At 37.5% G+C, this 14,409-nt stretch overlaps 1 protein-coding gene and 1 long non-coding RNA gene across 5 annotated transcripts in view; one reads left to right on the top strand and one right to left on the bottom strand.

Annotated features, from left to right (window-relative positions):
• LOC307196119 overlaps window positions 1–14,409 on the top strand; it is a 433,371-nt gene that overhangs the window by 172,226 nt on the left and 246,736 nt on the right. The gene's annotated exons all lie outside the window — the stretch shown is intronic.
• The window catches only part of EFEMP1 (EGF containing fibulin extracellular matrix protein 1), a 69,058-nt gene that overhangs the window by 5,395 nt on the left and 49,254 nt on the right, over window positions 1–14,409 (bottom strand). For both annotated transcript variants that reach the window (XM_079940857.1, XM_079940856.1), the window contains 6 exons: window positions 12,099–12,221; window positions 8,066–8,185; window positions 6,974–7,093; window positions 5,832–5,951; window positions 2,017–2,140; window positions 1,737–1,932 (listed from right to left, as the gene is read on the bottom strand). In XM_079940857.1, coding sequence (XP_079796983.1) covers window positions 1,737–1,932; window positions 2,017–2,140; window positions 5,832–5,951; window positions 6,974–7,093; window positions 8,066–8,185; window positions 12,099–12,221 — 803 coding nt within the window. The remainder of the gene's footprint in view (window positions 1–1,736; window positions 1,933–2,016; window positions 2,141–5,831; window positions 5,952–6,973; window positions 7,094–8,065; window positions 8,186–12,098; window positions 12,222–14,409) is intronic.

The following is a 14,409-nucleotide window of genomic DNA, read 5'->3' as shown; positions in this document are numbered from 1 at the left end:
AAATAGTCTTGAAATATCTTCCTATTTTAAATGCTTTTTTGGTTTCAAATAGTAGTATTTAATTCTGGGATTATCAAAATTGGCAATGTTTTATATCATTCATAAAAAAGGATTTTACTTGAGAAAAACACTGTATTTATATCTGAAAATATCAAGTCAATAAGTTCACTGATATGAATCATAAAACTTTAAAAGTGCCATGTTTATTGCAAAAATAAAAACATACAGGTACTTTGCTTAACTCTTTGTTGATTCTGCTAAGAAATTTTATTTTCTTAAATTATGGCTAAGAGTTCAAAATGGAAAATTATTTTTAAAGATGATTTTGAGATGAACCTATTTTACTGCCATGGGTTACAAATAATGTTATTTCTTTGGGTTAAAATTATTAAATTGTTATTATCTGAACTGTGTGAAATTCATTTAGAGTAAACTTCTTACAGATATCTAGTATATCTCAAATTTAAACATCAAATGTTAAAGAAGTTTATTTTTAGTTATTAGAAAAAAGAATAGTAATAGATTGTATTTTGGGTTGGGTTTTTCTCTTCAGAAGTTGGTCATGAGAGATTAATCATTTCTAATTTACTGGCAAAGAAACAGAGTCACATAATTCTGGAGCTGGAAAGGAACTTAATATATCAAAGAACAGGATAAACGAGTAAACATTAAAAATCTGTAAACTTTACCACGAGGATGAATTTCCCAATTTACTTTTCATATTCTCAAAATGAAATATTGACCTTAAAATCTGATTAAAAATGAAGAGTGCCCAAAGGAGTTTTGAGAAAATTGGAACTGGATGAATAACATCCTTAGCGTGAAAGACTTACCGTAACCCTGCAAACTGCTTGGTGGGGTGCCATCATTTTCACATGAAGTGGTGAGCCGTATTTGAAATATGTCGGAATTTTAACCTAAAATGAACTTGCTAAGATTTTGCAGGGGGGACTGGAAGGCTGAGGCACTGGAGTCAGGGAGATTTGCTGGGAAGCCCTTGGAGGGATTAGAGAGGTGCTAAGAGCCAGTTTAAAGGAAGAGAAGCAGAGACACAAGGAAACAAAGATAACCCAGGGGACACTGTGGAGAGAGAAATGGCAGAATTCAGAGAAAGATTTCATATAGGCAATGAAAGAAAGGGAAAACATAAACGTCACCTCACCTCACATTGCCTGCCTGGAAATTTGCAAGAATGGTACAACTATCTGTTGTACACATGGTGCGGGGGGTGGGGAGTTGGGGTCACTTCTCAGATACTTCTGAGTGTTAGTTTTGGTGCAGATGTAAATAATCTTGCGAATGTAACAATAAGGAATTCAGCGTTTTTGAAAAGCTCTCCAGGAATTATTTTTTCTATGTACAATTAAATAGCTATCACTGATCTGTGGTATCTATTTGAGGTGTGTGTGTGTGTGTGTGTGTGTGTGTAGGCTTGTGTTTTGGTGGTCACACACAACTCTGTTAGAGTGTGCAACTTTTATCTGAGTGACTTAGAGAAGCTACTTCATCTCCCTGAGTCTTACTTTTCTTTTCTGTAAAATATGGAGATAAATATTAATCTGACCAAGCATTACCAAGAGGATTAAATGAGATAATGCACACTGGAAGGGCTTACACAATGCCTGCACATAAAAAACTCTTTAAATGTTAGCTTTCTTTCTATGTGAATTACTACCAAACAACAACAACAAACTTGGAACTTTCTCAACAGCTAAGGCTGCCCTCGGGATACTTACTCTTAGGTAGAACTCTCTATTTTCATTTCCAGATTTAATCCGAAAAGTATTGATAGTGTTGGGATAAATGGTTGTGGCCTGTATCTGGAAGATGTCAGATGGCACAGACCTATCAGATCGGATGCTCATGTATTTGTGGACTATGGATTGGGGAAGTTCTCGGCACAGCGCATTTGAGACTGGGCAAACACATCGGCTGCAGAGACAAACAAAAGTATTCACCAGTTAGGCTTGGTAAAACCAAAAGATTCTCAGTTTCAAAAGTTCTGATTTTTCTTACTTCTCTGATGTTAGAACGTAAGGATCTTGACAAGGATTTCGTGGGTAACAACGGAAGCCGCCATGATAATTCCAACACATTTCATCTTCCCGACATTCATTTGTGGTCTCACACTCATTTATATCTGTAGAGATGTAGAGTCAAAGAGTTTACTGATATAAGTAAATTGCGTAAGTGGCAGATTCCAGTTTGCCACTGGAAGGAGGTGTATAAGAATCTGGACTGTGTTTAATTTGCTTTTAGACACAAGACTTGGTGGGACCTGGGTTCATTGCATTAATTCATGACAGATGTAGTGGAGCCATTCTCTACAGATTAATATGTGTCATTTCATGGTATTTTATCAAGCACCTATTGTTCATCTGTTGAATTCAAAGCCAAATGCTTTCCATTGACTTTGCTTAAATAAAAATGAAAGATACTATTTCTTGCCCTCTGGGGAATTAAGGAAAGCTGAAAAAAGGAGGAGGCCTCTCACCTTGGCCTTGAAAAGGGTGGTGGTTAGATGGGATTTTCAGATTGCAGTGGGGAGGGCCTTCCAGGCTGAGAAAGCAGCAAACAAAAACTATGGAGATGGAAGTTTATTGCCAGGCTCAGAAGCTTCGGAGAGAGGGAAAGGCTGGTATGTGGTTGCAGTAAGCTGTAGCATGCTGCTGGATAGTTAATGTTCTGGGAGTGGATTACACTGTCCATAGGAAGCTGTTCACAGCAAAAGAAGGGAAGCTATGAAGTATCCTACCATGTAGAGCATGGCTATTTAAAGAACATGGGGAAGAAGGGGAATTAAGGAAGGGACTGTCAGTGTCAGCGGTGAGAGGCAACCCAGGAAAAGGCAGTGCAAGGAGGTCAGAGCTAGAGAGGGTCCCTGGAAGGAGGGTTGTGGGAAGGCCAGGATGGACAAAGACTGAATTTAGATTTGGGAATTAGGAGTTCCCAGATGACATCTGAGAGAAGAGTTTACAATGCTAGAGAACCATTACATTTACGACAATGAAAATTATATTAATATCCATATCCCTATGTATGTTTGTCTCCCTTTACATTGGAATAGTGATTAGATTTTATCCAATATAAGCCTTTTCTGAGTCATTCCTTCCCCATAATCAGATATTTTCATTCATTAATTTACAGGTAGTCATGGCCTAGTTGCTGGGATATGATCTCTTTCTTCTCTCTGAATTCTTATATCTCATGTTCCTTTTCTGGGGCCTTTATTGCTTTTTGCTTTGCATTATTGAAATCTGCATGTTTGTCTTAATCCTTCTATTAGCTTGTAAGCTCCTGGAGGGCAAAGGCTATTGTGCACATCTTTCTATCCCTTTATCACCTAGCATGAGTGCACTGGGGGCACCTGGATTTTAAGAAATATTAAATTGAACCAAGTTGCTCTTCACACAAACCATATGGAGATGGTGAGAAATATATTATCTCTATTTGGCATGAAGGGAAAACAAATAAGGGTGAAGTGGCTGACCCAAGTTCATATAGTTAGTGACAGGCATCTCTCCACTGCAAGGTATTGCATCCTCTAAATGAGAATAATTCCATTCCTTGTCTTTGGAGAAAAAAATTTCTTTTAGCTTCCAAACTGGCAAAAGCTATCTGGAACCCAAGAGGAGACTGGAAAAGCTATGCAGTTTCCAAGAGTCAGTTACAAAAAGTATCTTCTTTTGGACTGGCTATGGCTAAAGAAAGAACTTAGATTCCTCAGAAGAAATCACAACTGACTTGTCCTTTCAATATTTTTCACTTTTTTGAAAAATAAAGATGCTGTTTAGCTACAGGGAAAGTGAAGACTGGTTTGTTATATGGAGTTCAACAGCAGCAAAAGGAAACTTTATGTGATAATTTTATTTATTACTTCCAGTAATTTAGAGCCTAGCTTAATCAACTCCTTAATCATTTTGGAAGGTTTTTCAGAAATGATTAATAGTATTAAAATATTTGATGAATGTGTGTCTGTGTATCTGTGTATTCTCTGTTTCTCTCCTTCCCCACTGTCCCTCTCCCCTCCCCACAACCTGCCACCACACACACACAGAGTTTTAATTTTTCCAAGACTGTTGAAATGAGAACAGTTATTTCATCCCCAAAATAAACCTTTTTGGGGAAGGTAAGAATCCAGACTCTTTTGGTTTTACTTTAATCTGTGGACAGAGTTGGGAAGGAATGGTTTCAGTGGGGGAAACCAATTGTTTTGCACCCTAAAAGAATGGTAAGCCTCTTTCACAAAAAATGTTTTGGTTTAACCAAACATTCTTCAAGATATAACTCTAATGAATCTCCTATTTGCAATTCCATTGCATTTTCACCTTTCGTTAGATATAAATAGAGTAGGCTGGTAAGATTCCACTGAATGTTAACTTGTTTCTGTCTTTTGCTGGGTGTCAAATCCATTTATGATCAGAAACACATAGACATTTGTTTCAGGACTCCAGGGAAATTGGTTAAGGAATCCCACTGGCTAACATTTTCCTGCATGTAATATTCATGTTAAAAGTCTCAATTAGGGTTCAGAAAGTAAAACCATTGGAATGCAATGTTTCTCCACAATTAACATTACAGAGTCTCTAGTAACGTGGAAAGGGGTTGAAAGATGTTTATTGTGCAATGAACTACATTCTGATTATGCTCATATTTAGTGGTTGGATTCTAGTTGAATGATCACATGCACACTATAAAATCTCAGGTCATGGATGTTCCTGTGAATTAATATTTCCCTGTAAAATCATGATATAGACTGAGAATCCTGAGTCTCTCCTTTCCTTGATCTTTTCCTTTCTTAATATTTTACTGCCCTTCTTCTAAAGAAGATTTGCTACTAGTCATTTATATTGCTGGGTAAATTTCATAAAAACATCTTGAACTTTACAGTCTTTATAGTTTATAAATAATTTTTCTGTATGTTATTCCATTTCATTCCCTCAACTCCCTTTTCCAAATGAGAAAGTTGAGGCTCAGAGAAGTTTGATAATTTGTTCAAATTGTATAGATAGAATGCCATACAGCTAGGTCTCAAACAGATTTTGTGTCTTCAAGTTCAGTCATTTTTTTTTTCACTCTCTCACTGCTTTATGTAAACCTGTGTTTGTACCAATTTTTCCTGGATTATCTAGTTTTAGTTTTACCTGAATAGTCTTTTGCCTGTTAAAGAAATTTTAAGCTACATGCAGGAGGTAGGGAGGAGAGGGTGCACATTTTCAAATCTTTCAAAGAGACTCTGAAATCATACCATGTAGAGAGCCACTTCTTCCACCTACATGTAGCTGTGAAAATCACCTGAACATTTATTTTAAAACTGGACCTGAAGACATTAGCTATTTTTGGATTAATAGTTTTTTTTCCTGAAGTATTCAAGTACTTTTTAATACACATGAAGCTGATTTTCTCAACACTTAAATTACTATCCAATTTATAATCCTGGTGTTTTAGAGAATTCAGATCAGTTTGAGGTGCACCTAACCACACATTAAGCTTATGCTCTACACTGAAACTCATGGTGAAATATTTTAATAATTGAATCTTTTCTGGTGGATGATTAGAGGATATATATCATAGGGATTATGTAGGCTATACAGAAGGCATACCAATATTTTATTAAAATTATTTATTTTAAGAAAGAAAAATGATTGCTTTAAATTTCAAAGAGAGTTAACACTGAATATCCTCTTTATGAGATGTGCATGTCTCATGATCAACAGGGGAAAAAAAAGAGCTCAAATTGTAAAAAATGAAAGTCTGTGATAGAGAATCCTACAACTTCCTCCCTGCTTTTCCTGGTTAAAACTTAACAGATATGAAAACAGTAAACTTACCCTGACATGTTCTACTTCTCACCACTTGGTATCCCTGGGGGCACATACAAGAGAATTTCCCAGGCTCATTGACACATTGATATTGACACAGGTAGCTCGAGGTTCTGCATTCATCAATGTCTGTTGAACCAGACAAGAGCAATAAGACAGAGTTGAAAACTTACATGTCACTAGTTTGGTAATTTTTTTTTAACACTTCATACTCTGAAACAGAAATACAATACTTTATAAGAAGCTCAAGTGCAAATTCTAACCATATCAGCTCATTTCCCATAGAGCTTCATAGCACAGAGAGTTTTTCTTACCATCAGTTTTACTCACTTATTGCTGACAGTTTGGCGAATCCTGGAACTAACCATACTAGCTGAGCAGACTGAATGAATTGGCTTGTGGTTGATGATCTTCATGTTGTGCTTGGCAGACCCACCCAGTGATGCAGATTCATATTTGCCTTCTCAGAAATTGGGTGGCTCTGCTCCCAAGTTCATCTGAGTTTTGAACTCCAAGTTCCATCCCTGTGCTAGCTTCTAGAGGTGATGCCCTGGCAGAATGCTTTGCATTTCTCAATGGTGCTGTCCCAAGAAAAGGTGGGAGCGTTTGTGAGGAAGTCGGGAGCATGAAGTATCAATGGCATCCCCTTCAGGATGTCTTATGCCTTTTGAATTACACAGTGGCAGGCATGACTAGGGGCCAGGTCTCCTGGTTTCTCTTCTAATGTTCTTGACATGCAATCAGCCATTTTTGAACTTAAACATGCATGCCAGTCACCTGGAGTTCTCATTAGATGCAGAATCTGACTCAGTAGTCTGGGCTGGGGCCTGAGATTCTACAATTCTCACAGGCTCCCAGGAGGTGCCACTGCTGCTAGCCGTTGCATCACACTTGAGAAACAAGACCCTAGAGCACCCTTGCTAATTATCAGACCCAGCCTACATCTAATATTCCAATTATTTTGTTTCTTCTCCTTTCCTTTGAAAACACACTAAAAAATCAATGTTATAATTGAACTAAATTAACTGGATTTTAGAACAGAATTTCCATGGATAAAAATTTGCTTTCATAAACAGGTACACACTTGGATTAAAGCAACAGCAATCACAGGAAGTGGACCATGATTACTAATTATTTGGACAATATTTTACCTTCACAATTGAGCCTGTCACTGCTTAGCTCATATCCTTGATTGCACTGACAGATGAATGAACCAAGAATGTTGTAGCATTGCTGAGCACATTGATTGCTGGCATCACATTCATTTATGTCTGAAAGGCAAGGTTATACACATTTATATATCTATGTCTTTAAACATAGCCTTGCTCTTTTGTACCTATGTCATCCGATGATAAGTGAGTAATTCCCTAGCTGGATTCTTTGCTCTGCAGAAGCTCACTGGAGAACATCCATTCAGGTTTCATATTTGTTGGAACAACTTCAAACATCTGTCATATACTTCTTTTAAAAATACCAGAATATTTTTTTTTCTGGGAATGACAGTTAGTTTGGTGTTTGATGAATCTTTCCAAAAGAATTTAATGATTCTAATAAACATACATTCCAGTATCTATTTTCTTGTATTGTTGTTCAGATGCAAAATGCCAAGTCTATAAATAATTGATATAAGACACATACTAATACGGTCTCTCAGCATGCTGTAGTGAAGATTTATCTGTGCTATTTAGTACTTTTTAAATGGGTCCTGTTAAATTCCATTACAATTATAACATAAGCCTTTGAGACCCATACAGAGTTTTGCAATGCTCTAAGGCACTGAAAATATTGTGAAAAGGCATTTTTCCTGCACTAGATTCTTTCCATGTCATGCCAATCTTAAAATTGTGTGCCGTGACATTGCATTCTGAAAGGGCAGAAGAAGCATGTAAAAATCAGATGCACTTTCAGCAGAAAGTTTATGTATTTGAACTTGCAGTAACCCCTTTGGCACCTTCAGTGTTTATATCACACACTCTTGACTAATTGGTGTGTGTATATCAATTGATCCGTAGTTAAAATTTTTTTTTGATACACTCACAGAAGAGAACTAAAACCAAGGTTAACATTTTTTTCCATTCACATCTTGATGTGTTTTAAAAAACCAGATTGGTTACTGTCTTTTCAGCTTTATGCAGGGAAGTTGATGGAAACCAGTTTACTCAAGAACATAGAAAACTGGAAATACTGCAGTGTGGCTTGGGAAGACAGAAATCAGTCAGGATGACTGTTTCCAGAAGTCTTACCTACGCAGGTATAGTTGTTTGCTGCCAATTGAAACCCAGGACTGCACTGGCAATAAAATGATCCTGGCGTGTTCACGCATCTTTGGTGGCAATATGGAGGGATGGTACATTCGTCTATATCTAGGTTATCAAGTATAACACAAAAAGAACCAAATTATTGACTATCCAAATTACTATTATTGAGCTGTTTAATCTCAAGTTCTCAGCAGAGCATTATCTGGAAAACCTATCTAGAGATATCCTTTTAAAAGTAATTATTTTTCTTTATAAAAAATTAGAGTATCTGTGCTTTAAATACACTTTGGTCTGCCCTCTGCAGTTAAATGAGATGTTAAGAACAAAGACTTCATAAACCTGGTTGGGTTGGTTGAGACTTAAAGAGGGAAAAGTAATTAAAACTATTTCACATGTAAGTGAGAATGTCAGGCTGGGAATCTAAAAGCTTATTTATAATGATAGAAGTAGAAAAGAACTATGGAAGAATTGAGTGATGTAGCGTAAAACTAATAAAAGGAGGTACGTGCTGTTGCTCAGCTGGTGACCTTGGCAAAGTCACTTAAATGTTCAGTATCTAGGTTTTTTCTTCTGTAAAATGTGGATAGTAATGCTGCGTGTGTATCTTATGAAGTTTCTGTGAGAATCGCGTGAAAGAACGCTATGGAAGGAATGGGACACTAAACAAGTTACTTCTTGAGAGTGCCCTTCTGACACACTGATAATGTGTTCCAGCCTGTGTCCTTCTCGTATAAATATTTCCAACTATAAAATGCTCAATTGAGAACTTGCAAAGTAGGATTACTATTTTAGAAGCATAATAGAATTCCATTAATTGATGATTCTACACTTTGTGACAACTCCAATATGGCATGTGTAATTAAAAATAACAATTATGCACAATCACTGTAATACTATGGAGTGATTATCTCATGGAAAAAATGAAACAAAACAAAACTTTATGCTGAACCCTTCCAGTACTTTAATAACTAAAAGTGTGGAAGGCAGTGTGCTCAAGTGGCTGCAAGGTAATCTGAGTTTGAATCTTCATTCTGGCATTTACTAGCTTGGTCTTAACCTCTCAGAGCTTCCATTTCCTCTTCTGTGAGTAATAATCAGCAATGTGGCAGGATTGTTGGGAGGCTTACATGAGATGGTTTAGGTGAACTTCCTTGCACAAAACAGGCAAAAAAAAAAAAAAAAAGGGAGCTATTATGAATAAGCTGCAAAATATATTTGATTTAACTTGAATATTGAAATAAACAGTAATGATGTTCACATGGCTTCCCTCCTAATTTATTTAGGTGTCTGATCTAATTGTCACCTCAGGGAGGCCATCTCTGTCCATCCATATAAAATAACTTCTTCCCCATCTACCCCCTTAACCTGCTTTATATTTCTTTGTAGCCAGTGACACTCCTTGACATTGTATTATGTGTTTATTTGCTTCTTGTCTGTGTCCCTCCCTATAATGCAAGGCAGATTTCCTCCTCTTGAGGTAGAGGTAAAGTATCTTTTGTCTGTTCACTGTTGTGTGCTTAATACCTGGAACAGGGTCTGGCATAGTAGGTGCTCAATAAACATTAGCTGAATGAATGGAAAGTTCATACTAATTAAAAGTAATTTTAGCACGGTTCTTCCTAGTACCTAGTGTTACAGCCAGGTGCCAATATCAACAGCTAAATTATGTAAGTGGTACTTTCTAATAGTTCCGTGGGCTGCGATTCTGTAAAATCTGTTTGTATACTATGATGGCCCAATACCTAGAACGTGGCACACAGTCAGCCCTCACTAAATGTTTGATGAACAAATAATGCATGTCTTCTCTGCCAGTAAACATTCATTGAACCATTGTTATTTGCTTTCATTGTGTTTTGTAATGTAGGTTTATAACGATGATAATCATATACATATATTCTACCCCTGTCTTGTATGGAAAACAGGCGTGAAAACAAATTAATGCATGGAATTATAAGATCAAAATAGAAAAGTGTACAAGGGAGAGAGGGAGCACCATTCTACTCAAAGTGTGTCCTGCTGACCACTACGGGTCCACGGACCATTTTGACCAGTCTGCAATGAATAAGTACAGAAATTGGGAGCAAGTGTTTAGGAATAACAATTTGGTGTTACTGCAACATTCTTACTGTACTCTACATAAGTATTGATCTATAACAGGTTGGAAATTTACAAAGGATACATCAGAGTTTGAGAATTACTGGCAGAGAGGGGGGAGTGACTAATTATATTTGGGTATATCATGGAAGACCTCCCGGAGGAAGTTACCTTGAGCTAGAATTTGAGAGTTGAACGGGAGTTTGTTAGGACTGCATGTCTCTGGTAGAGGCACTGAAGTGTGACACTGTGTGATGTATTGGGGAACTGTAACTAGTGGGACAAAGCTGGAGTGTTGTAATTATTTTGGCAGGAGAGGAGTGTTGATACAATAGAGCTGGGCAAGGGCTAGATAGAGGAAGACCTTATATGCTCGGTTGAGGAATGTAGTGTTGGTTCTATGGGTGAGGGGAACAGTGAGGAAGCCACATGATTAGATCAGAATTTTTTTTTTTTTAATTCTTGGTGGCACCACGTGGCGTGTGGGATCTTATTTCCCCTACCAGGGATGACCAGGGATCGAACCTGCACCCCCTGCAGTGGAAGCATGGAGTCTTAACCACTGGACCACCAGGGAAGTCCTAGATCTGAATTTAAGGACATCTCCTGCCATACCATAAAGGGCTCTAACCATAAGTTCCATTCGCTTTGATTCTTCCCATAGTAGGCTGGGTTTTTTCTTTTTCTATACTTTTTATACCCTCAATTGTTTATTTTCCTGACGAATACAGTGGGCAAAATTTTGGTGCCTGTGGAGTTTTCCACACAATTTTCTCTTAAGTCACAGCTTCAGTCAGTGCAAGCCCTGGTCCTTCCTCAGAGGCTGGGCGCTAGCCCCAGCACCTATGCACAACCCCATGGCAGGAGAACAGGGCCAGGGCCCATAAGGAGCTCAGTGTTGACATCCTGACACCAAGAGCTCACATTCTCAGGTGAAAATTGGTGCTGGGTTGCCTGTCCCCACATCATTATCCTCTGTTCCTAAGAGAAAATAAGGACTCTTCACTGATCTTATGGTAAGAGGTGGTATGTAAATCAGTGGACAGAGGGAGTCAATTACAGAGTTTCATCCTAGTGCTGGGCCTCAAGATTGAACCCTTTAGTTTACTTGAACACTTTAGTTTACTTCTCATTTGCCAGTTGGCCTCCCCATATCGTGTTCTTCCTGTCATTCAAAAAGCATGCATTGAGCACCTACTTGGTGGGCACTCTTCAGGGACTGGGGAGACAACAATGACACAAACCAGTCCTGGCCCCTGTCCTCAGAGAGCTCAAGTAGAGCTCTCAAGGAGGGCACATGTGTTGCATCCCTAGCACTGCACTCATTTGCCACGTAAAGAATGTTTAGTACGAGTCTGTTAACTCATTACATAACGATGGCACACAGCTATACAACCCAGAACGAGGAGCCATTCTAAGCACTCCTGCACATGAGCTCCTGAGATAGGGACTGGTATTATCTCCATAGTACAAAGGAAAAGAGTGAGGCACAGAGTATTTAAGTAACTTGCCCAAGGTCTCAAAGTGGGTTAGGGGTAGAGCTGGGATTTGAACCTCACCATTTGCCCTATAAGCTATGCTATGCTACAACCAGTGAATGAAGCCCATAGCACCAGTGTTTTAGTGGTAGGGTACCAAATAACTAATTTAAAATGATTTTCCCGGTTGCTTTTGTGGTCTCATTCACACCCCAAATTTCTGCTTTTGCTTAGTCTAACATGTAACCAAAACTTTGATACCCAGAATATGCTCAACCTTTAAGGCTAGTTTTTTTCTTGTTAACATGGAAAATGGATTGGTAGTCAATGAAAAAATAAGCACTATCATTCTCCAAATAAAGATGAGTGCTTTGTTTTAAAGGCCTGAGGTTTAAACAGTTAAGATGCTCCAGACAGGACTTGGCTTAGTGCACTGTTGTACTTACCTACACACTGCTCTCCTCGCTTCTGATACCCAGGAGGGCACTGACAGGTGAAGGAACCTCGTAAATTGATGCACACTTGGTCGGCTCTACAGTTGTGCGTCCCTGCAGTGCACTCATCTATGTCTGTTAAAGACACACAGCACAAAAATAGTTTGAGTCGGTTGTGAAGATGTTGATAGTTCCTCCATTTTGCCATCATACTTTTCTTAAAGAAACCAGGTTTTTACTCTGTAATACTGTTATATTGGAAATGCTTAAAATGATACATTATTTCAACTGTTCAAAAAGTAATTTCATAGATGTCAGTGTGTACCACTTAGATTTAACAAATGCTAACATTCTGCCATGCATGCCTCAGCTCACTTCGTTTTGTTAAGAAATGAAACACTGGAGATGTACCTAAAGCCTTACTCCATCCTCATCCCTTTACCCCCCCACCTACTACCATCCTGGTAGGTGTGAATCCTTCCCTGAGATTTTTTTATACTTTTATTATACAGTTATGCACCCATTAGAGCATACAGTATTGTTTTAAAATGTAAATAAATTGTATGATACTTGCTTTTCCACCCAGTATATGACATTTGAAATAATTTCTAGTAACTAATCTCTAAAAATCTGCCCAATAACTAGGTAAAAATCAAACTTTAATATTATGCATTCCCTGTTGCTGTTGTTGTTTTTTTTTGGTAAACTTTAGCACAACATAAATGTATAAACTTTTCATTGCAAATTTCAAAATAAAAAGGATTCAATTTAATCACATTCCTCTAGGAGAGATAGGCTGGTGTAGTTTAAAATACATATTTTCCCAAAGCATTTCACTTCTTGTAATAGTTTACTAAATGTACCTTAAGGAGTAGGTAGATTATAGTTCCAGAAAAGTAAAAAATATTCAGTCATAATATGAACTTGTTATAACAAATTTCTTTGAGATCAAAATATGATGGGCACTTGTGTGTGTCTCTCATATTACAGTAATTTATAAGTGAAATATAATTTTGCCTTATCCATATCACCTTTCATTCATTCAAATCTCTCATATTATGAGTTTAAATAGCACAGATGAAAGGATTATAAAATTTTGGCATTCTTCAACAATTGAAGACTCTAAGCTTCATTAAAAAAATATCTAAAATTTGTAATTCCTAGATGACAAATTTTGCATAAAAACTGAGAAAGGTTTAGGGGTGTTTAGATCATCACTGTGGCAGACCCATGGTGGTGCTTTGGAAGAAATAGTGGGGCAAAAATCAGTACCAAAAATGAATCATCAGTAATTAGAATTTATTCCTTAAATCCTGCCTTCCCTTTAAGAAGCTCAGAGAGTAGCCCCTGGTGTGTTTCATCTTTCTTTATTTTCAAACATAACTGCTGCACTGTGCACATAAATGCACATTATTACACCCTGTAATATTACACCCAGTGTAATAATGTAGGAAGCTCGGGTTATAAGAGAGTTGCCCTCAGATATCGGCTTTAGTTAGCTGGGTGTGGAAATGATAAGAGAGATTCTCTCCAAAAGAAGGAGGGAGGGGAGATAAAGAATACTCAAGGGATGTATGACTGTTTATTGGATAATAACCTATAAAAGCATCTACTTACATAATTCTTATTATCTGGTTTTAAAGTTTTGGTGAATTTTTTCTTATTGTTTTGAAATTTTTTATTATTATTACTATTATTTTCAAAGCGGTGATTACAACTCTGTCCTTTTCAGGTACTATGCAGAGGTACAGCAATCTTGCTTTGAAATTATCTGCCCTTTTTGTGTCTTTTATTATTTTCTCGTATGCACTTGATGAAAACATGTCTACTGGGGTTTCTTCAGAGCTTTGTGACCCGCTAATGCAGAAATGACAGCAGAGTTCATATTGTTTTATGTCAAGAACATCTGCCAGCATTTGCAGTGATAATAGCACTGAGAGATACGGCAATGTGAGATTCAGATGTGGCAAGTTTCCTTGGTACATGCTGGCAGAAGATCAAGGGCTCAGGCTGGCTGCTACATTTTCTAAAGGAGGCTTCACCAGTGACTGTGGCTTTTCTTTCTGAGACATCCCTCTGCAAACTGCCTCCACCCCATCGCATTCCTGATGTGATTTCCTTCCTATTATTTTTTGTCATTTAGTTCTCTCTTTGATTAATAGGCTAACATTTCCAGTGGAATTAATATATCATTAAATAGATTTCAAACATAAAAGCCATGCTCCCTGGACCTATTCCTTTTTAAGAACCAGGTCTGTTTGCCTTCTAAGGAGGATTATTTAATAAAACTATTAGGTGAGTTAAAATAATTTAATAAAAAATA

This window comes from Stenella coeruleoalba (genome assembly GCF_951394435.1).
Source record: "Stenella coeruleoalba genome assembly, chromosome: 13".
Lineage (NCBI taxonomy): Eukaryota > Metazoa > Chordata > Mammalia > Artiodactyla > Delphinidae > Stenella > Stenella coeruleoalba.
This window is presented reverse-complemented; position numbering and strand designations above follow the sequence as displayed.